Source organism: Dromaius novaehollandiae, chromosome 10, assembly GCF_036370855.1.
Source record: "Dromaius novaehollandiae isolate bDroNov1 chromosome 10, bDroNov1.hap1, whole genome shotgun sequence".
NCBI lineage: Eukaryota > Metazoa > Chordata > Aves > Casuariiformes > Dromaiidae > Dromaius > Dromaius novaehollandiae.
In genome coordinates, this window is record NC_088107.1 from 12,824,671 (window position 1) to 12,851,878 (window position 27,208).

General features: G+C 39.5%; 1 protein-coding gene across 2 annotated transcripts in view; it reads left to right on the forward strand.

The window, feature by feature from the left end:
• The window catches only part of FBN1 (fibrillin 1), a 163,756-nt gene that overhangs the window by 61,004 nt on the left and 75,544 nt on the right, over window positions 1-27,208 (forward strand). For both annotated transcript variants that reach the window (XM_064517333.1, XM_064517334.1), the window contains exons 9-16: window positions 4,885-5,010; window positions 9,074-9,232; window positions 12,646-12,813; window positions 14,112-14,252; window positions 14,888-15,007; window positions 19,447-19,572; window positions 21,750-21,872; window positions 26,703-26,825. In XM_064517333.1, the coding sequence (XP_064373403.1) occupies window positions 4,885-5,010; window positions 9,074-9,232; window positions 12,646-12,813; window positions 14,112-14,252; window positions 14,888-15,007; window positions 19,447-19,572; window positions 21,750-21,872; window positions 26,703-26,825 (1,086 nt within the window). The remainder of the gene's footprint in view (window positions 1-4,884; window positions 5,011-9,073; window positions 9,233-12,645; window positions 12,814-14,111; window positions 14,253-14,887; window positions 15,008-19,446; window positions 19,573-21,749; window positions 21,873-26,702; window positions 26,826-27,208) is intronic.

The window sequence follows — 27,208 nt, forward strand, 5'->3', positions numbered from 1 at the left end:
AAATATAAATAATGGTCCTTTCTCCTTCTAAACCAGAGAACCTTAAGTATTGGCCCTGCAGCTTTTTCCAGCCTTTATTTCTTCATGTAATATTTTACAGACTAAAAGGTACATCTGAAACAAATTAAACATTACAACTAAAAATATTTTAACTGATACTTTGCTTTAGAAATGTTTGAGGCACATGTTTCTGTGAATTTATTTATCAGAAAGTATATATGACTTGAAAGTTAAACACATCCCCACCTACTCAGGTAAATGGTATTTGATATTAATGAGAGTTTAACATTGCTTAAAGTGCATTGAGTGAAGACTGCACAGCTAAGCTGTAAACTCATCCTTATAGTTGCAGATATTAAGAAAGGCCAAACATTTTCTGTCTCTTTACTGGTGATCCTAATTTGGAAGGATGACAGGTGCGAGCTATTAATGTGGAAATCTGTGCTGCATGCTTATGGAATCTTGCTAATTCTTAACTTTGATTTGATTTTTTCCTCTCTATGATGTAATAATCAGGAATAGATACTGCAATCCTGATTTTAGAGGGGATAATTTGAGTGTAAATCGCTGGCTTTGTTAGCTGTCACACTGACTTTGACCATAGAGGATCTGGCCCCAGAGTGTTTTCTGAATGTCCTGAATAGCTTCCTGAGTGCTTGACAAGCATTTAGTACCTTGCAGATCAAGTGCTTAGGAAGGATAAAATGATGAAGAATGACCACCAGGAATTTAAGATTCCGTTTTGTTGACAGGAGGGTAGTGCAGCATTGGAACAGGTCACTAGATGAGTGGTGGAATCACCATCTTCAGAGGTTTTGAAGATTCAGGTAGACCGTGGCTGACCCAGTCTTAGTGTCGGTGGTAGTCCTGTGCCAAGTGGGAGGTTGGACCCTCCCAACCAGCATTCCTGTGGTTTTATGATTTGACTAACTATAAAAATCTCTTTTAACCAATATGTCCTCACTAGGTAGGGGCCAGATCCTGATATCACATGTCATACTGTGTAAATCTTTACTCCCAAATTGACTTCAGTGATCTTTAAAGTGTTTTGGAATGTGGGCGCTATCATCATGAACTATTCCTGTATAAGGGCTGATTCTTCATTTTTTATTTATCTGACCTCTCCTTCATTTTAGCAGAATTTTGGATACATAAGGAATGTAGTATTAAACTGTGACAGTTGCACAGTTTGATCCATCTGTGCTACTGTATAGTCCTGATACTTTTTAGACTCTGAAAATTGATCCTCCTTTCAGGCATTATACAAAAATTAAATTCATGTGAGCAGACAAGTTTCAAAAGTGGTTAATGATTTTTGAGTGCCAGCTTCCAAGATCATAAAGGAGTGTGATCATCAAAGCGAGGTGTGCATCTTCCCCTTCTGGGTAAGGTGCCTTTAAGGAGGTACCCCAAATTTTTTAATCAGTTGGGAAGAATTATGACTTACTCTTTCAAAAGAAAAATCCCTATTTATTTCAAGCAAAATCTTATAATTTAATTGGAGGTTAGGGAAAGCAATTTCGGAGGAGTTTGTACACAGTAGGGTTTTCAGATTTACTACCAGTAGTTTTGGCAGACAGTAGCCCAACTTCAGGGTACTAACGTTGCAAGTGTTTCCCTCTGTGGATGAAGTACCACAAAGTTGGTGTATAGGGAAGACTGAACTTGTGTCTTGTTAGGTATTAGTACTTGGAAAACTGAAAACTGTGGGTTTACATAAGCTGGATGGTGTAAACATTGCTACTGTGATTTTTAGGCTTTTGACTGCTTAATCATATAGAGAAAACCCACCTTCAGAGCCTGTACTTGGTAACAGTCAAGGCACTGGACCCAAGGACCTGGGATACCTTGGTTCACTTCCAAACCCTGGCATGAATTTCCTGTATCATGTTGTGAAAACTCTTCGGAGTGGTTGCCTGGCTCTAAAGAGCGAATGAAGCTTCCTTTCTTCTGTTTTATACCTGTGCATTGCTGAAGTTCAGTAGGCAGGGACATACTTTCACTACATCTGTGTATTGCACCTACCATAGCAATTTTAGTTAAAGCCTGTTAATAATAATACAATGCAAGGAATTAAAAGTAGCAGTCCTATTCCATGTGCAAGAAATAGAATAGTGATTTAAGAGTTGAGAGCATAATCACACAACTACTGAATATCTATTCTGCTTTCCTAAATTATCCCTTTGAATTTTACTGAAATTGAAATCTCCACTATAAGAGAAAGTACTTGGCTTATTGTAACTGACTGTAATTAAATCTAACACATAATAATTAACATATGATCATGTGCTTGGTTTAGCATCTTGTCCAGCAAATGCGACTGCTGGCAGCTGTAGTGTATCCTTGGTCACTGGTCTAACAGAACAGAAATCATGAGATATAATGAGAGAGCAGAACAAGAGGGGAAATGAGACCTGTAGGGCAATGGTCTGTGTATTAGCACAGGTGGTGGAAAACTAGATTTTAAGTGTTACATTATTTTAGTGCTTTATATCACCATTCCTGTTGCAGTTGCATGAATGCTGAGATAAGTATGTTTTTTTGTGGTGATGTGGGAGTAATTTTTCCTACAGTGACATTCATGACTGTGAGTACATCAAGTATACTTACCTTTATAAAACTCGCATGCTTAACAATGACAATATTGCTTATATTAATGTCAACACTAGTATAAATAATGAAATACTGTTTGGGTTAGGCTCAACCCTAAAATAAAGAGTGGTGATTTTGCTTTTAAAAAGGTCAGACTCTACATAAACAGTGGCAACACTGACTTTAAGATAAACACTGGTGAATTTGAGTCAGAAGATGCTTGAATCTGATCTGCTTACAACTGCATTTTTCTCTGTTAATTAAGGACTCTATTCAGACCAAAATTCAATTTCCACATTTTTTGTCACTGAGACTTTTGGGACTCCTGCAGAGTATAATCCTGGAGCAGAAGCCAAAAGTCTCTCAGCAGCGCTCCCAGGGCACTCGGACTGGAGGCTTTGGCAACACCCTCCAAGTAGCACTGTACAAAAAGTCACACCCCTCCGCTACACCCAAGCGAGGAATGTGACCCACATCACGACAGCCGGCGTCTGCTGGGGGAGAGCGCGCGCGCAAGGGGCCCGGGCCCAGGGCTGCTCCGAGCGGGTCTGTCCGTTCGGTCCCCCTACCTGCGGGCCACCCCGGTCCCTCCACTCCTCTCCTGCAAAGGCAAGTCCCACAGCGGTGTTAGACCATCCGATTCTTTACCTAGGGGAAGAGGAATTGATCATTTTTGTATTATTCTCTGCAGAGGAGCAGTAGAACTGAGATCCTCTCTGCTTGCTATAAAGCTCATTAATGGTCCTGCGGGACTTCGGGTGTTTCCCCCATCTGTTGGGGCCAAATTCCAATTTAGGCGTTACATTTGAATTCCTCCAATCATTTTAAATGACTAAAATGTTATTCACTTCTTGCCTTGGCGTGTTGGGTGGTGTTGCAGTATTTCATCTCAGAAATTTTTGTGGTTGGTGAAATCATTATTACAGCCATGTGTCTCTCTGTTCGCCGGTCTCTGGAGGAGAGGTTGGAGAGCGTCCTGTGGTGCCGTTACTTCTCCCTGGGCTCTCGCTGTCAGGAGAGCTACTCGGTGACGGTGGATGGCTGTGACAGCCGGTCATTGCTGATCGCTCTCTGAAGAGTAGCCTCCCTTTCTGCTCCGCTTTGCTGGTTCTTCTTGTAGGTACCGTGGAAAAAGTGAGCTGTCTTTAGGCTCAGCTGGCCTCCAGGTTCCTAGAAGATGAGAGCAGTGCTAAGTAGATGCAGCTGAGTTGTAAGACAAGTCATGGGAAACCAGGGGGGAGCAGCTACACATCACAGGCTGGCTGCTCAGGGTAATTAAGGAGCATTTGGGTCTGGCACAGGTTTATTATTTGCATGACTGTAGATACTGTAAGCTCCTAGCTGTGGAAGAAACAGTGCAAATTCCCTCTGTGTATGCAGGTATGATCTATAGCAGATATATAAGAAGATATTTGTTATCTCTTTAGGCAGATTTTGAAAATTTCTCTGCATTAGATGTGTGATGATGGCTTAGTATATGGATCAAAATTTCTTAATGATTGCACTCACAGTATGAATTTTACTTTAAAATTGCTGACAAAATTTAGGCAAATTATGAACATTGCCTGACTTCTGTCATGCTTTCTGTGGTAGAGGTTTCAGTTTCTGTCTAGAAATTTTTCGAAACTTCAGAACATCCACTTAAAGGGGAAAGCAGGAAAGGTAATCTTTGTTGCTTGCAGTCATCCTGCTTTGAACTATAACCCTGTCAGATTGCATTACTTAAACAGTGTCTGACTGGTCAATACTTCTATATGGGGGAATTCCAAGAAAAAAATAAAAATGCACTGGGAGATGGGATGAGCAGTTCGATAGGTGCTATACTTCCTTTAAGTCCTTATTGAATCACTTCCTGAGACTGGTGTTATGAGACACTGCGCTATTAGAGTTAATGTGAGACATAAATGTAAAGATCCTGATCACTGTGGTCATTACAAGTGCCACAACACTTCTTAAAGCAGGTTTGATAATTCTAGTGTGCAGAATTTGAATTTGAGAGGTCATGGTTAGTAAGTCCCCAGTGCAGTTTTAGATTTTTGTCCATCATTATTAAGCATTAAAACAAACTCTGGCTTTTTGCAATTTACAGATACATTTTTTTTTAGATTCTGTTTCACTTGTGTTTATAAAATGCCTAACAAAATAAGATCCTGATCCATATTTGAAACTGCTGTTTGTGCTCTTAGTACTTAAAGGACCATGGAGAATTTGATTATTAATAGGTATTATAAAATGTGTACTGATGCCAGAACTAACCTGCCCCTGCTCCTGTCTTTTTTTTTTTTCGTGAAGATATTGATGAATGCAGCACCATTCCTGGAATCTGTGATGGAGGAGAGTGTTCAAACACAGTTAGCAGTTACTTCTGCAAGTGTCCGCCAGGGTTTTATACAGCTCCTGATGGTTTAAAATGCATAGGTGAGTAGAATACTGTGAATGATAAAACAGTAGGTGCCGTGAGCCATTCATGAATCTCTGAAATGGATAACACTATACTGGAAATGTATTTCAACACCAGATATTCTTGAAATCCTTTGTTTATGTGAAGTACATCATGTGCCTGTTTTCTGAAGTGAGTTTTCCATTTGTGGGATATGTTTCCTCTTTCCCTCTTCCTTCGCTATGACCTTCCCTCCCGTTTTTCTTATTAGGATTTTTCTGTCATGCCATGCTTTCTGCCTTAAAATAGACAGAACTTGTTTAACAGATCTCCTTGATGTTCTTATTCTCTCTCATGTTAGTTTCTGATTTAGTCCGTACTATATTCAGCAGTCATTTAGAAAAGCAAACATAACTGAGTAAGAAGATAATTCACCTCCCCCCTTTTTTTTTCATTCCTGCTGTTATGACCTTAATTCAGACTTTTTTTTCATTAAAGGAAGTAGTGTGTTAAGCTGGCTCTGGGACATTTGTAGCTGCTTCCATCATGGTGATGATTTAGCACTGCTGTTCTTTCTAGCTTTCACTGTGATAGAGTAGAACTAGCCTTCCAAACTCAGGTACCAAGGGACTGTGTGAATTAAATGACTGCCACATTAGTGCCCAAGCCATGAAAGGGTAGAGTTAGCAGAATTACGCAGTACTTCTGAAAAGTATATAGCCTGCTGCGAAGCAGGTCAAGTATTTCATTCTGTGTCCTTTTTTTCATTTTTAAGCAGTAACTACTTTTTTCACTGTCAGTGCTGAACTCTGAGCATTCATTGTCATTGCAGGAAAAGTTTCATTCCCACAGTTTTGGCTTGTTTGTTTAGAGGCTTATACACATTGACAGCATAGGGGTTCAGGACAGCATCCCATATTGGCATCTTTTGTAGAAAAGCATTTGGGAAAAGATTGAACAAAAATGACTTCACAGAGAAAAGTACCAAATGATACTAATTTCCCCTGGAAATCTGGAAGTAGTTTGGAATATGATTCATTTTAAGTGGGACCATTCTATTTCTGTAGGTTATGCGAAATGAACTTTATTTCTTCCATTATCAGGAACAGCATTTTGGTAGAGAGGATATATGCTGTACACTTAAAATGCCAATGGAGCACTGTTTTTATTGCTTCACAGTAGTAGCTCCTAAATGACTGTGAGGTTCATTGATTACTGCATGTGCTTAATTTTATGGAAAAGATGCTCCTTTCTGTAGCAGTGAACTTGTACAGAGATGCAGTATTTCTGTCTGCTTTCTACCTTTTATACTCATTGCTCAGTTAGAATTGCCCAACGTTCATATCCATGTTACATTTCTGCCGTTTTCCAGCCTTTTTTACCCGCTGTATTTCCAGGCTGAAATAGGTTAGCAACAGAATTGGGTATTTAAATGATGACAGGCTGTGTTAAATAATATGCCAGACCATGAGCCATCATTAAAATTTTGGCTTCATGTCCAAAGCAAAACATGCTAAATGGGAAGCACTGTTAATTATCTGCAGATATTTTGGATTTATGTCTAATATGCAGACTGCATACTTGCCATGTTAACAAGGATAGAGCCCAAATCTGTATTAGAGCTGGGCAAAACATGCAGCCCTTATTTAATTACCACTTGCTTGTCTTAAGTGAAAAGTGTTAGCTGAACGTGTCTATTCTGTTAGGTATAAGGAAATGCTTCTGAGAAACATATCCCTTATGGGACTCAAACGAAGCAGCACTGGAGCCAAACATCCAAAGGAAGAACTGGGAGTTCCATTATTACAAACCTTAAAAATTAGAGTAGACAGAACACCAAATAATATCTCCTAGAGCTGAAGAGGAGAAACAAAAGCAGGACATCTCAACCCAAGTACATGGAGAGCACTATGAAGAGAGCTGTTGGCCCACACTTCCAGCTGGCATAAATTCATTTGCTCAGAATGTTACTGTGTGATTGCCTTTTTTCTTTCTTTTTTTTTTCTTTTTTTTTTTTTTTTAAGGACTCATTTTACTTGAAATAGTTCTCTTCATGGTGATTTTTTGCCATTTCAAAATACCCTGAAAAATATTAAGTTAAGTTTACTGAAATTATTAATATTAAATTAGATTTACTGAAAAATATTAAAATTTTAAAAGCTGAAAATGATTTTGTGTTTTTGAAACAAAAAAGCTTTTTCCTGTTATTCTTGCCCACCCTTTTTTTGTGTGTGCTTTTCTTTTTGCAGCTAAAAATAAAAGAGAAGAAAACAGGAAATAGGGAAAAAGTCACTTCTGATTAAGAGTATGAAAAGATTTGGCATTTTTCACACAAATTTCTCTTTTTTTTCTGAAAATGATGTAGGTTTTGATTAGTTCTTACAACTGTGGCTAGACAAAGATGTTTGCTCTGTGTTTACCTTTTTATGGCACATTGTGCACTTGGGAAAATAAAAATAAATGTATGGAATCGCAAGGCTTAGGCATTAGAGCTGCAGAAGTCCAGAAAAAATAAGGAGATGCTGAATTTCTTTATGCTTTCTCCTTTCAGTCTGCGATCTGTCTCCTTTCTCTGGCCAGGCCTTTTGCAGAACCTTTCCCCACCTTTTGCCCATTCCTGCTTTCAGAGGTTTCAAAACTTGATTGTTAGCAAATTTGAGAAGGATGAATTGCAGAGGATGCTGATAGAGTCGGTTAGAGGACTCCCTTCCTTACCATGCGCCCCCCATCACCCTAAGCATCTGCATAGCTCTCCACTGCATATGAAGACCAAAACTGTAACAGATGCAGTGTGGAGCAGTCTGCATTAAGGCTTTGTTTCATTTTAAGATGGTAGATTAAGGAGTGTATGTGTTTGGGGACCAGGAGGAAATGGAGGACCAGTAACACAACTGAATAGATCTTCTCCATTTCAGATTTCCATTATGTTGTAAGAATGACCTAACTCTAGAGTTTGGAAGCGAAGGCCAGCTGACTCCCTCAGCTGTACCGCCAGTAATATCCGTGTTCAAGGTTCCAGCTAATAAAAGGCAGAACCATCACAGACTCTCCCAACATATCGCTATATATCAATTTCCTCAAAATAATAAGAAACTTCCCTGCTTTTTTATATCCACTAGAATAGCTAGTAAACTCTGAAAACCACAGTTATTAGACAGATGACTCCACCATGCCCTGGATAACTGAGATGCTGTTTCTCTAGGGAATGGTGACTGGTGTTGTACTGTTATGTCTGCAGCTTTTTCCTCTACATTTTGACAGCAAATGTTCTTGTTCTGTAGAAACAAATATGGTCTAGTTTGTCACGCAGCATCAAATCACACCACAACTTATATGGAATTTGACATGATGTGACACTATTATTGTGAAACAATTGCTCAAAGCTTCAGATTATTCTTTTATTTATTTATCTATTTATTTGCTGCCATCCACATTTTCTGCCCCTTCTCTAAGCTAGGAGATCTCTATAAATTGTTATTTGAGCTGAGCATATGAAATTTGGGTACAGGATGTTCTTTGTACAGCACATTCTTGCCCTTTCAGACAGGAAGCCAACCCATCTCCATAAACAATGTGATGGCACCAGTTAGAGCTGCGTTGCTCTTTCTTGCTTGCAAGCCTATATCTTGTCAAATCACTACATACTTCAGCTGAGGAGGTTGGAACTAATGAAAAATTAATTACTGTTTTGGGAACCGTGATGCCATAAGTTGCTGTTAATCAGTTGCTTTCAAAACAAAGCTTAAACAGAACTGATCTGGTACTACCTTTAGTAGAGATGACACTGGAATTTTTCTTTGAAGGCACTGAAGCATATTTTATTATCTACTGAATACACATTTCCCACTGTAGTTTATTGCCATCACGTATTTCACTTCAACTTTCACATAGGAGGCGTTACACCTGCAATGAATCCCGATTTGCCCAAGTATTTTCTAGATCTTTCAGGTTTTCTGCCTTGTACTTTCTGATTGTTTTAATGTTAGAAGTGCTATTTTTCCAATAACGCAGCCTACCAAGAAAAACAGTACCTTTGTCTTTTGTAAAAGTCACATACTTCATTGGACTAGCGATTACATATCCTGTTCTTTCTCTTGCCAGACATGCGTCCTGGATACTGCTTCTCTTCTCTGACCAACGGGCGCTGCGGCAACCAGCTTCCACAGCCTTTATCCAAAATGCAGTGTTGCTGTGACAGTGGCCGATGCTGGTCTTCTGGTGCAGTGAGTGCTCCTGAAATGTGTCCGATCAGATCTACTGGTATGAATCCACCTGTATTCTTACAAGGGTGATTGACCACTGAATCAGGCAGTGATTTTCCTTTATCTACTGAGATACATATATACTGATATTTTACAAGAACAGTCACATGGAATGATTGAGGTTGGAAAGCACCTCTGGAGATTGTGTAGTCCAACCAGGGTCGGACTATAGGAAGTTGCTCAGGACCACACGCAGACATAACCAAAGGAAATTACTTATTGTTAGTGAACATTTTGTAGCCTAGATGTTGTGACCACATTTGATTCAGGTTTCATTTTCAAAATGCTCTGTGGCTTCAGGTTACTCCAGATCCTTCTAATAGATCCTTATTTCCCCTGGAATTTTTTCCCACCAGGAAATGGGGTTTTCTTCTATCTCATGCTCAGTTTCCTGAAGTGTCATTTATTTCCTTAAATTTGACAGTGAACATGATTTTGTTTAAATTATGTAACTCCACTGACTGTCTCTAAAATGTGTTCTGTGCTTTATTGCCTCACTATGTATTGAGATCCCCAGATAATGTGAAATTTGAATTTAGAGAAGATGGTGAGCAGATTGTGAAACTAAGTGTGAGAGTGGAGGAAGGATGCTTTTGAGATTGCTTAGGGCTGGAGACCTACTGAAATGCTGAAGAAGAGAATACAAGAAGCTTGAGGATTGCTGGGGGGAGCTCAACTGAGGTGCACAGTTGAGGGAGGAAGGAATGGGGTGGTCACGCTATAGCAGTATAATGCTGAAAAAATTGTTAGAGACTACCTATGGGAGTGCTCATTGTTCTTGATAATCCTTATTTTAATCCCTTGACTGAAGCTGCCCAATACAGGGGCAGAAATGTAAGATCAGAACTCTTCAAAGTCTTTTACTGCTTCTGTCACTATTTTCTTAATAATATTTAAAAATGTTAAAAATGTTAAATGTTAAAAACATTAGGACTGACTAGAATAATGCTAAGAAAACAGTCTAATCTCTGATGCCCATCTGATGGAAAGAAGAGGAAGAAGCTTTACTTAATCTTAACACATTACCTGTTTTCTTTACATATTTTCTGATTATCCGTATCTAACTGGTGAATAAACTGGGTGGAAAAGTGAAGTAATTTGGCCAGGGCCACAGGTTAAGACAAGTGGTGGAGAGGGCACTAGAAGCCAGGACTTCCTGACTCATAAATCTGTGTAAGGTCTTCCAGACTATAGTTACAAGCCACTGTTTTTCTGACTTGGGATATAAATTAAGACTGTAAGTTACTGTCTTTTCAAAAGTGCTTTGGAATCCTTTGAAAGGCCTTACATGTATGCATGGCATTGCTATCCTTGTTCAGTCGTTCCTCTATATCCCGAGAGAGCAAGATGAGAAATTGAGAGCTCTAAGTGAAGGATACCAGTGAGTCAAAGTCTCTCCAAATCTGAAATGGAAATTTACTGTAATATAAAGTAGTTACATAATGTAACCAAGTGGTTGCATATCCAGTGTGGGCAGCAGACCCAGATGCTACTATAAAATGGGCTGTTTATTGCTAGAAATTACACATGGAGATTAGAGTTGCAATAAAAAGAGCTTGCACTGTATTTCACTGCATAACACAGCAATAATTGTTTATATGGCATGTCAGGGTTCACCACTGGCACTATAAATGCTTTAAAAGTGGTATCTCAGGAATCCAGTCCATGTGTCCTCTCACCTGAACAGTTCCTTCATGTATGCTAACTCCGTTCAGTGGATGGCCAGCTACAGAGCTGGGACTTCTTTTTGCATGGAAGGCCTAGGCTCTTGGTGGATTGGCTTTGAATAATTTGACTTTACCAATCTAGAGTTTAAAAAAAAAAAAACACAAACCCAATATTGTTTCTTTCAAAATGAGTAACCAGTGTTTTGCAGAGAATGGTTGACTAGAGAATTGACTATTAAAAACACCATCATTAACAAACACTTGCGTATTGGAGGTTGTATACATCCTTACGCAGGCACTGTTTCTTCTGAATGTTTCCGTGTCTGTTTTATCACAGATAGACCACTGACTGAGAGCAGATTCAGCTTGCTTATGAACAGGCAAAAATGCAGGGCTGGAACAAAATAAATAAACCAAACAATAAAATATTCTTGTGAAGGATTTAAAGGTTAAAATCACTTTAACAAACAACAGAAGGAAATGCCATGACATATGAAACAAACCGATCACTGAAAAGCATTAGAATAAATGCAAGGATCATAATAAGAAAAAGCAGAATCTTAGGTTATCATGCTAATTTATCAAATCCACTGTGATTTAGGAAAAGTGTCTAATATGTTTTACAAGTGGAAATAGACATGAGATGAGAGTGCTGAAGACTGAAATACGTACTGTCGTTCTCCAAACACTGAATTTATTTTTGATTTCTAATTTATTATATTATTCATTCATCTTCTCAGCATTTTGTTTTCATTATATAATTCCTCTCCTGTGTTGTGCCATAAATGTTAAAATTTTGAAATGCAAAGATATTGACTGCACAAATAGTTATTTGTATGCACATGAACTGTGGACATGAATTAGGTCAGCTGGAAACGTGGTCTTTAATTGCGATACCCTGTGTGCATTCTTCGGCTTGTACGTTCCAAACCCACACTTCCCGGAGACAAAAGAGTCGGGTGCAGGGGGAAAAAATGGGGCAGTAGGGCAGATGCCACTTGCAGAGTTAAACAATAGGAGAATATATAACACTGAGCACAGACTGTGCTTACAGCAAAATAGATCTTTTTCCCATCCGTTGAGGAAGGATGGACTTCCACACTGAGTGTGGCTCGGACTCAGTTTCTTTGTCTAGACTCCTTTGATTGCACCTCATTTGGTTTCTGCTTTTATTGACAAACCTTATTTTTGCAATAGAATAATGTTAGTATATTCATTCTCTAATTGTTTTTTCCTCATTACTTATATTTATATTTCTTTGTTTAAGGAAGCTAAGTTTTAAGAGACCACTTGAAACCAGCGTTTTTCCTTGTTCGTTATTTTTCTAACTCTGTGGCAAGTTTTATATTAAATTAACTTGGGATTGAGTCCAAAAGTCCTTCTTTAGGTAAACTTGCCACTGAGTTCGTCAAAGATTTTGCCTGAAAGCAGACTAAATAGATTAGGATCAGGTCCCTCCCTCACTGCTAAATTTCAAAATACAGAACGTCAGTAATGTTATCTTTTTATTGGCAGTCTTCTGACGATCCTTATGACTTCCTTCTTTGGATTAACGACTTGATTCACAGAACAAAGCTTGTTACTATGAAGAAAACTGACATAGCCTCAGATTTTCCAGATTATTTAAGATTTGCTGTTGCTAGTCTGAAAAGGGGGAAAGTTTCACTGTGTGAAAAGGGGGATGGTTGGATTAAATGGAATGGCTGTATGAGTCTAAAATGGTGTTCGTGTTTTCACGTTTCAGATGAGTATCGCAAATTGTGCTCAGTATTTGCTATGCTGCCAGCAAGACCTGACCTTCCTCCGGGCCGTCCTGACATCATTCCTCCTGATACAGTTATTCCTGGTGTTTACCCTCCTCTGGTCCCTCAGCCAGAAATAGTTTATCCATCTCGTGCTCCACCACCTCACGGTAAGCATGAAATATTAACCTTTTCCTGCACTGTTTGCATTTAGCTTCTTTGAAAACATGCATTTTTAGGAGCAATTTGCTCCTTGCAGCTGCTGGTATCTCTTGCTTGCTTTTTGTATCTCTCTAGTCTCTGTGTATTCTTCTAATCATAGCTTGGCTGCCATGTATCTTACAGCAAGTATACCTCATTGGTAATGTCTTCCCTATCAAGTTAGGATTCCAACATTACTTCCTCACTGTATTTACTAAGGCCCATGTGTTGTAATAGCTGCATTATTTTAAGAATATTGTGAGCTTTGCTGCATGTCAACACTGAGAAACATAAGTAGCTCTTCAACTCAGTTATGGTGGCTGCTTATGTTACAGAACTCGCTTGGGAAAAAGCAGCTGCTGTCAGGTTGTTTTCCTCATTCTTGCTTGGTTAGGTAGAAAAGGGACAGCTAGAAGTACTAGTCTGCTGGACACTGAGGCTGAGCCAATGTGAAGAACTTTTTCAGGGGAAAAGTTGATAGATTAGGTTTCCCTAGAGCAAGGAGGAAGCCAGAGCAGGATACTGGTATGTTCCTTATTCCGTCCCTTGTTCAGTGAATTTACTAAGTGCCTGTGTAGTCCACAGTAGGATCCTGAAATCATTTGGCATAGCCACAAATCCTTTGCAAGTAAACACAAGCTCATGTCATCCACAGTCTGTGCAGATGCAAGCAAGCTCTGCTTGCACCGCCACCAACTGAAACTATTTAGTCATGGTTCAGCACCAAGCTGAGCTAATAAGCCCAAGAGGCAAACTTTATTAACTCGGGCCTAATACTGCACTGAGGTAGCTACACAGTTTCTGGTCAGCTGGGAGCACGGACAGAGCCAGCTCACATCGGCCTGCCAAAGACTGTATAGGCTTACCTTCTGGGGTTATCCCTCCATCTTCTCTCTCTGCTCTCTATAAACATTGAGATAATTGAACCACTGCCTGGCTGCTGCTTGCTACTGTTGGCTTTTAATAGAGTCCCTACAGTGCCTTGCACCCGCTTTCTACCTAATTATGGGCAGTCAGTCCTCTTTTGTCCTACGGAAGAGGAAAACAGATTTGTCAAAATAAAAAGTCAGCGATTACTAGCTCTTTTCAGATAGAACTCTTAGAGAGAAGGTAATGTTTTCTCCTTCTCAATGCTGATTTGCTCTGTAATTCGCATTGAGATAGAAGGTAACTCTTGACTTTTGATGGAAAATGCTGCACAAGTTGCAGATTGCATAAAATGATTATGATGAACTATTAAAATATTTTTCCAACTCTCTTATTTCAGTGATCTTGCCGGTGAACTTCACTGACTATTGCCAGCTGTTCCGACATCTCTGTCTTAATGGACGCTGTATTCCCACTCCTGGGAGCTACCGCTGCGAGTGCAACAAAGGATTCCAACTAGATGTTAGAGGGGAATGCATTGGTATGCATTTTTTTGCTGTAAATCACAGAGTGAAATTTTGTTTTTAAAAAAAAAAAAAAAAGCTTTCTTTTTCACACAGCGTAATGACCCTAAGTGATTTCTCTTTAAAAAAACAAAAAACAGTAAATAGATTTCATATTTACAAAGATGGCAAAAAGTAATTACTTTCAACTGCAAAGTCATTTTTACAGCAGTTTTGCCTTTAAGACAGTGTTTAACATCTTGTCACAAAATTATGCAGAAGTAAGAATTTCTTATTTTACTAACGTGACTATAATGTGTTTATTAGTGATTTAAAATGACCTGTTTAAAAAACTGCCAGCTGTTTGAGCATGCAAATGAACTATTATTAAAAAAAGAAGGCAATAAGGAGCATCATCTCAGCCTTAGTGAGATCCACAAGTCTTTTTGTTCAGCTGATCAGAAGTATCGTGCTGGGCTCTTGAGTCCTTTGATTTTGGAACTCAGCAAGACCTTGATGACAGGAGCAAGGATTAGGTGCCCCTTTCCTTCCAAACTGCAGAATGCTGCTTCTCCAACTACAAAACAATGAAATAACCCTATAGACGTGACTACCTTTCAACCAATGTCTCAGTGAAATACTAAGACAGTAAAATACTGTATGTAATTTACAGATGTCGATGAATGTGAGAAGAATCCATGCATCAGTGGAGACTGTGTGAACACCCAAGGATCCTACATATGCCAGTGCCGTATAGGATATCAGAGTACACCGACTAGAACAGAGTGCCGAGGTAAAGTACAGTTTTATAGCCACATCTGTAGTATTGTATACATATCAGCAGGGAAAATATTTTTAAGCAAAATTCAACATATGTTAAATAAGATTTTTTTTAATAAATCAAGTACGGCAGTAAAATTGCTCTTTCAAAATGATTAACGTACCTGAGCTGGCAGTTTACAGACTGAGTTAAGAAAAGAGACACTTTGTCTTGTGCAAAAACTATCTTGGCACCATTTCTTGTCTTGGAGGTGGAAGAGGGATTTTTTTTTGTTTTGGGGTGTGTTTTTTTGTTTTGGGGGGTGTTTTTTAACTGTTCACACTTTTTTTTTCTTTTTTCTTTTGCTCCTTGGGTATCTCAAGGACAACTAAGCACCCCTTCTCTGGAGTAGCCCTTTACCTACAGAAGGCTGTTAAAAGACTAAGAGAGGTGGGAGGAAAAATAAGTCTTCCTGTGGGTAAATATAAGAGTACAGTGCTCTGTGTTCTTCCTGCCCATGGTCCAAAGCGGAAATCAATGTAAATTACAACAATGAAAGCTTAAATAAGATATGGAAAAGCAGTGAAGCACTGGAAAAGGCCACTTGGGGAACCTGTGAAATCCCTGTTATGGGCATTTTTAAAGAACAGGCTAGACTAATAGTCCTGCTGGTCTTCGTCCTGTCTTGTTATGGGAGCGAGGAACGCTTAGCCCCTCGGTGTTCAGCCTTCTGTCGGGCACAGACTCCTAAACTGTTCTGGGTGTGAATTTGACTGCAACTGCAAAGGTAGATACACTCCGTTATATTTAAGTGACATGAGAGACTTCTGTCAGGAGGGTGATTGACTACCTTAACATTCCAGAAGAGGTGAAGCATCTAGATGAAATAGGCTAAATTTGAATGCTCAAATTCACAGCTTATCTTCATTATATTTTGCCTTCTGCCCTAAAAGGAGGGCTCCTTTGGCACACACTTGTTCTGAAGTGGAGAATAGTAGTGGAGATACTTGAAACTAGGAAGAAAAATAGGATAATATGAAAATTCTGGCCTCCTATAAGGAGCTTTTAATTCCTACTGTAACCTTCTCACTTGAAGTAGGAGAATTTTTTTTCATGCTAAGTCAAAATGATTAGCTTGGCTAAGGGCTTGTATCATCCATGTAGTTACAACACATGCTTTTTGAGGAGTTTCTTTAGCAAACAAGCAGGATATGCAGTGAATATGTTAGGCAGCGTTACAAAAAAGTACTTAGTAGTGTATTCCCTTAGAAAGCAATTGTTTTACAGAAACAGCTTCAGCAGATCATTTCCATACCTATGGCTTGGCAGTCACAGTAGCATGAGACCCACAGCAGGAGAGGTAAATTCAGAGATGTATTGCAGAAGTTGAAGTGTAGAAGCTCATGCAGTTATTTTTCCCTTGCACAGTGAGAATGCCAATTAAGTTCAGAAAGTGGCTGTCAACATGTTACCAGTTCTAAATCAATAGTAATGAGTATAAAAGCAAGTTATTGTATACAAATGTAGAAGGCCACGATTACGTGCCTCATCCTTCTGGCTCACAAAGCAACCTGGTGTTGTTGGCAGAAATCTTTATTTGCTTGTTGCTAGCAACTGCAGTGAGGTCTATCAACTGCACAAGAGGAATAAACACAGTGAGCACCAGTGGCCACAAAAGCAGGACAGTATCATGTGTTCCTTAGAGGAAACAAGTGAGGGGAAGAACTGAATATTCTCATGTAGTTAACAATCTGCCAAATATGAGCTAAAAGAAAAAGCTATTCAGAGTCTTTCAGTTTTATTTTAATGAAATACTATATAAAATACTCACAGGAAAGGATCAGAGATGGAAGGGCAGAATAACAATGTATTAGCAAGTGAAGGGAAGAGAGATCTTCTCAATCATTACTCACGTTTCTAAAAAGCCAGAGAAGAAAACTCTGTATTGGCGTGTGATTTTTCTCCTTTGTGAATCAGAAAGGGGTATTTGTGGTACAGAAACTTCATCCAGTCCAGGAAGACTTGTAGAGCCAGCACCACTGAGGCTTGTCACTGGCAGTATTTGACCTAATTGCCTGCCAAACAGCCATGTTGCAGAAGCATCTCCTTAGTTCATCTGAATAGTGGTGAAGGAGTGCTGAAGTGGAGCCTAAGTGGTGATGCATTTACTCATGAGTCATTTTTGTCACACGCTTTTAATTTGACTGATTCATTAAATAAACACATGATTGTCAGAAGCCCAGTAGCTTAATGGCATTAAAGTGTGGTCACTTAGCAGTTGCTCTGCAGTCAGTCTACTGGAACTCTGCTTGCTTGACAGGCAGGTCAGAAAGTGCTAAGATGTGCAGAATCTTTGTTTTCTGAAGAAATTTGTAGGACCAGTTTAGGAAAAAGAAAAAAGCTAGTGGGGTGCAGTTGGAAAATGTGCATATAGGAGTGGTGCCTGCCAAAATCAGCATTTGCTGTAAAATTACTTTGTGTGACTGCTTTGTACATTGAGGTTTTATTTTTTGCACACACAGATGTGTGTGTGGTGATATGCAAGTGTCAAATGTCCCTTACATCCCTTCTTGGAAAATGAAGTCTCCATAATGACAAGATGTTTATCTGTTCCTTGCTCCGAGGTTCCATGTTTTCTTCTGCAGGATAAATCTGATTGATAGATAACTGACAAATAATTGCAGATTTTATTGCAAGCTACCGATTCAACTGTAATTGGAATTTCTTAAAATTTTAGTAGGATTTTGGCTGAATGAACTTGTTAATTAAGTTCTTAGACGATTAAAGCTGTCAGTGCTATGATTAGTGATCAAAAACATACTTTTCAATGGCAGAAGAGGGGATGTAAAGTAGACCTGAAAAAAATGTGAAATTTTATGACATTAGCTGTGAAAGGCTTGACTGTACAGGAGTCAAAGCTTAAGTAGCAAAGTGCTTCCTGTAATCTATTTGACCTTTCAGGAAGGAAGAGATGGTCAGACCTTACATGGAGATAGCAGTCATTACAAATATTTCAGTGAGAGAGGTGCTTTGATTTTTGGAAGTTTCTCTGAAAAAGAAAAAAAACAATCATGTTGTTTCACAATTTTTGAAAATTACACAAGTAACAGAAACAAGTGGTGAATCTCTGTCTATATATAAAAAGCAGTAAAATTCTGTGTTAACTTTCTGCACTGTAATTTAGTTGGCAGCAGATGCATGAAGGTAAAGAGCCTAACAAGCCCTAAAAATAAAAGGTCAGAAAAATCTCAAGAGCTGATGTAGGTTTTCTGCCTGTCCTAAGGAAGAACAGCTGGTGGAGTAACTGAAGCCAGGCCTATGTACAGCTGAGTGCCACGAGAGTGGAGGAAAGGGACAAAGTAGAGAGAAAACTTTTTTCCCATTACTGATCAGTTATGCCTGTTTATCAAGTGAGGGAAGACTTACCAAGCCTGTGTGCTTTTCCTAAATATAAAGAGAGATGGAAGCTGTCACTTGAACAGTTCCTGCCTCTGCTGTCCTGTTTGCTTTGCTTGCAAAACCGTCGTTTTCAGAAACTTCTTAGCAGCTTCCCAGAAGTGCCATGCTGCTAAGAAAGCAAATGTAGATTCACAATCTCAAGAGGCATCAGTTCTCCCTCAGATACCTGCCTAGGTAGCAGGGACATAGTTTGGGAGGATGCTCTGTCCTCTGCTCCTTCCTGAGTGCAGGAATGGCCCTCTGCGGAGAGCGCTTGGAGAAGGGCCGATTCGGGATATTTGGGAAAACAGCGTGACTGTGTGATAGAGGATGCGTCTGCATGGGCTGGTCGAGGTCCTTGCGAGCAGAGTCCCCTCTGTGCAGGAATCTCTGGGAGATGGTCCAGGCCTTGATGAAGAACACTGAGCAATCTAAAAAATGTCTAGACAGTCTGTCTCAGCATCTCCTCTCCCCTCGTTTGGAGGAGAGGGAGAGCTGCCAGCGTTGTGTGATATCACTATTCAGGTCCTCCAAAGAACTTGCCAAGCACCTCCTGCAGAGAGAGGGAAATGAGGAACCGATGTTTCAAATATAAAACAAGCAGGAGGAATCTTTTGAGGTGGGAAAGTCTCGAACTTTCCTCTTATCTTTTTGCATCATAAAGCAACAGCAAAAGACAAGTTTCCCCCTTCTTTTCTTTTCTTCAGGAATTAGCTTATGTGAAGTTAAATTTTAGTAAAAACACTTTATGAGGAACAAAAATGCAAAAAAGTCAGTTAAAAGGATCTGAATTTTGATTTAGCAGGGTAATGTTCACTGAAATTCTTTCACAGCCAACTTGAAATTTCAAACTGAAGAGCATTCTCCACCTCCGTAACATTCAGTTAAGGAAACCAAAGCAAGTTATTTTCAGGTGAATCCAGTTTCTGTGTAGGGTTAAAGGAGTGGTGAAAGGGGGAGTGGTGAATGTTCCTCATGAGTATAAAAAATAAAAAAACCTCAAAATGTTATTTTTCTTTTTGGTTGGCTTTCAGACATTGATGAATGTTTACAGAATGGTCGTATCTGTAATAATGGACGATGCATAAACACAGATGGCAGTTTTCACTGTGTTTGCAATGCTGGCTTTCAAGTGGCAGCTGATGGGAAAAACTGTGAAGGTAAGACTTTTCTGAAATTATTCCATATGAATAATTACGGTTCCAAGAGATTATTCACTTCAATGAAAAATAAAAGGACCTCTTGTGGGGGGGAAGGGAAGGAGCAGGGAATCAGATTTCTAAATACCATTTGCTGTATCTGGGAGGGCAAGTAAACTGTCTTTTGCAGCCAGTTCTGGAGCCTTGGCTTGGCAATTCTCAACAGGATGTCTGTCCAGCAGGAGAAATAGCACATACCACTATCGCAAAATGTAGTTTCTTTGATGGGAGTGGTACATTTTAAAACGGAGCACAAGTCACATGCTGCCTGATTTTTACTGTGTGTTTAACAGCATGCTTTATGGGATCTTACTGGGTGACTAGCAATGTGCTTTATGTAGATGCAGTCTGGTCTGACCCATAAAAAGTGTTTTAAGAAAAATTTGTAAACATAATTGATGTGTTCCTACCTCCCAGATCTTTAGCAAAGGGGGGAAAAAGAAGAATGTTCTTTATCATGCTTCCCAAGGTCCTTGGGAGGGTTCCCAATGATCTATTCATACGTTAAAGGAATTTCAAGCACTGTTCTTAGAAACATTTTTGGCAGAATACTATCTCAGTGATTCAGCTCAAAGACTTAATGCCAAAATTCCTGGTTGGGATAGATACACGATTTTTTTTAAGTCATAAATTATTTTTGTCTGACTTAGCCTGTAAGTAAAAAGAAAACACACCATGTCTAGAAGTGTAATTTCTGTCCAAGACAGCTGCAATATTAAGGAAAATAGCACGATTCTGAATATATTGTAATGTCATTATGATCCAGTGATTTTATGTGCTAGTAGTGATTCTGTTAATCCTTGGTAGAGACAGACATTTTAAGACTCTGTTTTTCCTGACTCTTTTTTAGATATGGTTTAGCACTATAAGCTCCTTTTAAAATATCTAATTATGGAACTATATTGACTAAATATATTTGGAAATGAATATATTTTGGAAAAAAACTTGATTCCTGATTTCTTTCATTCCCACCAAATACCATGTGCTAATAGTAATAAGAACCAGGACATCGGCAGTCTGGTAAAACATTTTTAATTCCATTGCATATGTTGCCAGAATGTCTGTTGCATCCACTTATGAAACAGTTTCATCTCTGGCGTTGTAATGCAGTGAGTTTTGTTCTTAGGAATACATGTGCACACACACCAATAAGTAAAGACCAGAGGATTGTGCCATACCTTAACGCAACTGTGTATAGTCCTTTAGATGAAATGGGTAGATAGTGCTGATTTTTTTTGGACGTAACATCCAAAATTGGCTTCATTTGTGCTAGTACAAAGTAAAGACAAAGGGGATATAATATCTTACCAAAATCAAACACAAATTTTTTTTTTTTTTTTTTTTTTTGTATGTGTGTGAGTGACTGTTCAGAATAGCAGTGTCTGGGTCCTCCATCTTTTCCTACCTGAGTGCGTCATGCTATGGCATTAGGTCAGAGTGTGAATAATGTCAATGTGAAGCTATGGGTAGCCGATAAGTACCCTCATATGCAACCTTCATGATAGGGAAGAGAGAGAGTTTTTCTAAATGGAATTTGATGGTAAAAATGCTAACAGAATGCAGTGTGCTACTGCGTAGTTGAGCGCTGGTGGTGGGAAGTCTCCCACGTCACAAATCTCAGACTCACCAAACAGGGGTTACAGAAGTTTGCACTCATAACACAAATGCCTCCTCCTGCCCCTTCGGGTGTTCTTAGTAACATAAAATTGCGTTCACCGTTCCAAATGGAGGCTGCTGCTAGTCTGCCTTTTATTTACATCAAGACTGCAGACTGTCTTCAATTCAATCTTCAACCTTTCTCTCTCTCTCTCTCTCCCCCTCTCCTTTTTTTTTTTTTTTTTTTTTTTTTAAGGTTTTTACCAACTGGCAGTTCTTAAGCTGTCCAGTCTCTCATCTGTTTTTCATTCTCTTTGCTGTGTTTATATGCATACCTTTGTATGTTAATGATTCATTGGTAAAATCCTGAGTCACCGCTTTGATGCAGCCTCTAGGATAGTGCAGTGTGTCCCATCATATGTTGATATTTATCATGTACCCTGACAAGCAGAAAAAAGGAATTAAGATTTATCTTTTGGATATAATCAGTAGGAGTTCTGCATTATCAGTGTGACCGTTATGTCTGTTGTGTGTGCTTTCAGATATGGATGAATGCAGCATAAGGAACATGTGCCTGAACGGGATGTGCATCAACGAAGATGGCAGTTTTAAATGCATTTGTAAACCAGGGTTCCAGTTAGCATCTGATGGACGTTACTGCAGAGGTGAGCACGATGAATTACAGGTCCTCAAAGCTTGTTAGTCATATGTCTCTGGTAGCTTCAAGAATCACCGCATTTCCTCACAGTGATTCTTGGGGACAAGAAGTACTGGGCAGAGTTCTGGTCAGATATGCTCTTTTAATCAGCTGGAGTGATTTGTCATTGTGCAAGACAGTATTCTGTCCTCTCCACAGTGTTGAGCAACAGCCCTAACCAGCCAGTGGGAAGTATTCTTTGATCAAAGACTGTGTGATCTGACCTAGTTAAACTCCTGTTTTTTTGCCTATGAGGTCTTCTGCAGTTTGGCTCCAGTACATCTTGCTTTTTGCATTTTGCCTTTTAACGTTCTCTGCGTTTGGCCACCCAAACATCCTGGCTCGTTGCCTTTCTTGAGTTTTTCTCCTATTCCTGCCTTGGTGCTCCTAGCCAATACAGCATCTCCAAGGCGCGCCTAGCACCCTGCGTGACCAGGACACAGACATGAGCACCACTGCAAGATGGTCTCTCCCACTGCTGCGCTAGCTCAGCAGTACCCACTGTGGGAGATGCTGCAGCAGTTTGGTTGCTAGTTGTGTCATCATAGTTTCCATTCAGTCCTGTCAGGAACTGGAAGCTTTGTGTGTATAAATCTTCATGTTTCGGCAAATTTTATAGGCACAGAGATGAGGTCGAAATAAGGAATAAACAAGTGCTGTGCCAAGTTACTTACAGTTTTTCTTCTGAAAAATTTAAAATCTTTTAACTCTTGGAATCAAGGCAACAAAAGTGTTTGTTTACACTTTGGTAAATTAGAAAAAACGTCACACTGGATCACACAGCAGCAACTTGTTCTGAGGAGCAGGAACAAAAGTAATTGTTTGAATTAATAATTTATTTTTGAGAGTTGCTGACATGAAAGGTAAATTAGTTTGGATCCTTTGCTTCTTGAACACTGTACCACTCTTAGGTCTGAACTGCACAGTGTCTAGACATAGGCTTTAGATCCAAACCAGTCCAATAAATCTGGTAAAACTTCCGGAACCTCTCTTGCATTTGATACCTTTTGGACTAAAAGTGTAAGCCAGTGTTATCCAACTTTTTGGACACAGCAGGGGAATCACATATTTCATATGAGAGAAGACCCTATTCTTGTTTTGCAAGAGTGTTGTTTTGATCAGAAGAAAGAATTGTGCTTTAATTTCTCAAGCAAATAAGCATGCGATTTCTTGCAAGTGTCTGCTCAGCTTCGATCTACTGTCTGTGTTGGCCACAGCCTACACATACTTACAGCAATCAACTTTATTTCCACCCTTACCTGATTTCCAAATGATGGGTGTATGTCTGTACTTTGTTGAGGCTTGTTTTCCAGCTGGCCTGTGTGTGGGATGGAAGTGAGACTTGGTCTCAGATGTGGCAGAGAAGAGCTCGATGCTCATCAGGCCTTGGCATATCAGCCAGTTGTGTTCCCAGAGACCACTGGCTGGTCTGTGTGTCATAACAGCGATGTGACTCACTCGTGCAAGCTCAACCCAAAAGCTTATCCTGATTTTGCCTTCAGCATCTTTTGATTTTTTTTTAAAAAACCAGCCTGTACAGCGAAATACCATCCAAGATGATGGTACATAAATTGCTTCAGACTTCTTAAAAACCAAACTTGGGATTCTCGACTTCACAGCCTCTGTTGCATACCTCCTGGCTAAACAGGAGTATGGATACAGCCAAAAAGGGGTTTCTGGCCCTAGAGAAATGCTACTTCTGTGCATCAAAGGGAAAATACTTGAAAATTATCCAAAATTGCAGGCAACTCAACTGATTCCTACTGAAAGTTGGAACAGATCTTATAGTAAAATGAAGGCTTTCTCCCACTGCTTTTCAACACTTACAGTAAGCCTTGTTCTCTATGAATGAGCATGCAAACATTCATTATGTGTGAAATTGCTATTGGGTCAAAATCAAACCAGATTTAGAGACCTTGACACCCAAAGTATACTTATTCCCAACTTCTTATTTGTCTCCTTTCTTCCACTCCCCCACAGTATCATGAAATAATTCCCAGGAATGTAGTGGCTAGAAAGAGCACAGCTCTCTGGTAAATGTCTCTAGTCACATTAATAATTCACTAAAAGTCTGAAAGATTCATCTTTAATAATGTCTTTTCCTGTGCATTGTAAGGAGGACTCCTCACTGAGTCCTCTCTGTATACCCCAAATGCACGGAGTAAATACTTTCTGTCCTACAGAGCAGTTAGGATTTGAAACACTGATGTTTCCCACTGCACACCCTGAATTTGTGTGTGATATGAATGCATTTACATCTTACATGTGCTTCGACTCTAAACTGGTTCTTGCACATGCAGTTAGTGTTCATGCACACTGGGAATATATGTGTGCAAACTGACACTCTGCAGCAAATTGGCTACCTGCCTGCGCAGTTTTGATATGGAATTGAACATGTGTTTTTGCCCAAATTCTTTAGGGAATCAGCGAAGGAACATAAGAATTGCAATGTGCAACATATTACTCCTGTAAAAATCTCATTTGATGCACTGTAAGCTGAATTTTGAAATGGTAACAGGAATTTTAACCCAAAGTTAGGGATACTGTAATTGACACTTAGTTCCATAAAATTGGAATTTAAATATAAGTGCAGGGCATATGCTTGGCTGCCTGGTAAAAATTCCACTCGGGCTTTATGAAGTAACATGCCAAAAAAGAATGTTACACCATAGTCTTGTGTATTCCCTGTACTACAAGGCACATTAAACTTATTCACCGTTAGCTTCTTTTGCTGATGATGTGCTGATGATTTTTCAAAAATACTTACATCAGGCTGGAGGAGGTTTAAAGCATTATTTGTTTCATCTTTAGACCAAGCAGTAATTCCCCGAACTGGAAGCTATGGCAGGGCAACTGAAAGTGGCAGTTCAGTAGTCTGAGTACGTTTTTTCCTGGTCAGAATTAGAGGACTTAGTGTACACAGCTGGCACAACTGAGCAAGCTCAGCACAAAAGGCAAGGGCGGATCGGACGTGGAGGAGGAGTCCGCTGGGTCGTTTTCCAGAGTCAGGTTGGGAATCAGGTATTCTGGCGAAAAACAGCTGGCGTTTGTTGAAGTTGTCCCCCTGGCAACTTCTACCACAGAGGACTACAGATCCTCGTCAGGGTTAGAAGTTTGGACTTTGTGCCTGCGTATGCAGTTGATTTGCAGGGTGTAGTCCTGGCCCCATTAGCATCAGAGGGATTTGTGCCTCTGTCTTCGCTGGAGCCAAGATTTCAGCTGATCGGTGTGATTTTGAGTGACCCACTTCAGCTTTCTATAAAACATTGATGACGATATTTTCGACACATTTGTAAATCAGGTTTCATCCTTTGCTAGCTTACAAAATACATTATTAAAAATAACTACAACAAAAGGAAAAAACTGTAACTTTGCTTGCCTGTTTCTGTAAGTAATTTTAAAGAGGAACGTCAGCTTTTTTTTTTTTTTTTTAATACACCATGTTTCTGTCAAAGGCGTCCAACGTTATCTAGCAAAAAACCTGTCTCTGCTGTTGAACAGTAGGGGCACAATTTGAAGTCCCAACTTAGTTTTTACTCGCGCTGAATAAGGACTACATTTAAAGTGGGAAAAGCATTTAAGACTTGTCTGAAACGGAACAAAAGATTGCAGGATAAAGTTGAAATTAATTGAGCCCGTGTACTTAAGTATAACTTCTATTTTAAAATGCAGTTTGAAAAAGGAATCTTGGATCATATAAGTCCTGTTTTATGCCAAACAACACAAACTAAGTAAAACATAGAGGTGTTTCACTCTCAATTTGCCCTTTTAAGGTCAGAAAAAAGGAAATTGTCACACATGCTGTCTGTTGTATATATTATGGAGAGTTGTTATGAAGTGATTATTTTATAAAGGTTATATGTACTTCCAAACAATATTTTAAACACTCCTTTTATTAATCACTTATAAAATAATGTCATGTTCCCTGTGTCTAGAAAATGCTCTTACTATTAACAGGATACACAGGCTATAAAATTTTTGACTAATTTGACATCCCCTTGTAATAGTCTAATACTATGAGGCTTTATTCTCGTATTTTATTGCTCAGAGCCTTATTGTTCCATGCACTGTTGTTGGGCAAAGATGGTATCTCATGCTCAGCAATTGCTCGGAGCTCAAATCATTAACAAATTCCTTTCGAGGCCGGAGTGCCGTCTGTCCATTAGAAGTTAATAGAAAGGGCTGTAACGAGCATCAATGTGAAAACCTGATTGTCATGCAGATAACCAGAGAGACACTGAGTGCAGGCAGGGTCTGACCTGGGTCCAAAAACTAACCCGCAGCAGAAGGAAGGAAAAATATTTGGTAGCCCTGGGAAGGCACCTCATAAGGGGGATCGAAGATTTAATTTGCCATCCGGGCTGGTTTCTTACAGCACAAACTAGCTGTTAACTCAGAAGGGAATGCCATGTTAAACACTACACAACTTCTTTGTCTTAGCAGTCACGGTTTCCTCCTTCCTCCAGTGTTGTTGCCTAAATGACCCTTATTTTGGAGGATGTACCTCTTGGGAACAAACCAGGAAAATGTAGCCCCTTGAGCAGAAGGAAAAACCAAGGAGAGCAAAATTGTTTTTTGTTTATTTCTGCTGAGTTTTGCGTTTTCTTTTTCCATGTTACAGGTTGAGCTAATGTTATTCTTAATAAAATCTTTATGTGAACCAATTTTCATTTAGTAATTTTTTATAGCTGCAAATACAAGTTTCAGCTGAAAATAAGCTGCACAAATGCAAGTTTCAGCCAGGCATTGAACACAGCATCATTTAATTTCTAATAAAGCTTATTCTGTTCTCCAACAGACATCGATGAGTGTGAGACAGCTGGAATATGCATGAACGGACGCTGTGTGAACACTGATGGCTCTTTCAGATGTGAATGCTTCCCTGGCCTTGCAGTAGGCCTGGACGGACGCGTGTGTGTCGGTAAGACGAGCTCGATGGGAGGCGAGCCGCGTTCAGACGATGTCAAGGCATTAGTGCTAGATTGATGGATCGATCTGAGTTTCATTGGTGGGTCTTAGTATAATGGGTTACTGCACTAGTGGATCCTAGTAGCTCTGGGATATTTATTGTAATAGTTGGTTTTGCTCTTCCTTCTTTTTCCTTTCCCTTTATGTTTCAAGGAAAAAAATCTGTGGGCCACATTAGCAGATGGGGTACACTAGCATAGTTCTGCTGGAGGTCAGTGTTACTGTATCGGTTTCAAGGAGGTGAGAATCTGCCCTGTTTCTGTCCACGTGAAATTCTTGATTTGTCATTAAGCTTAAAAATGTAGTTAGTTTTCCATCTCTTTTTAAAATGGGACA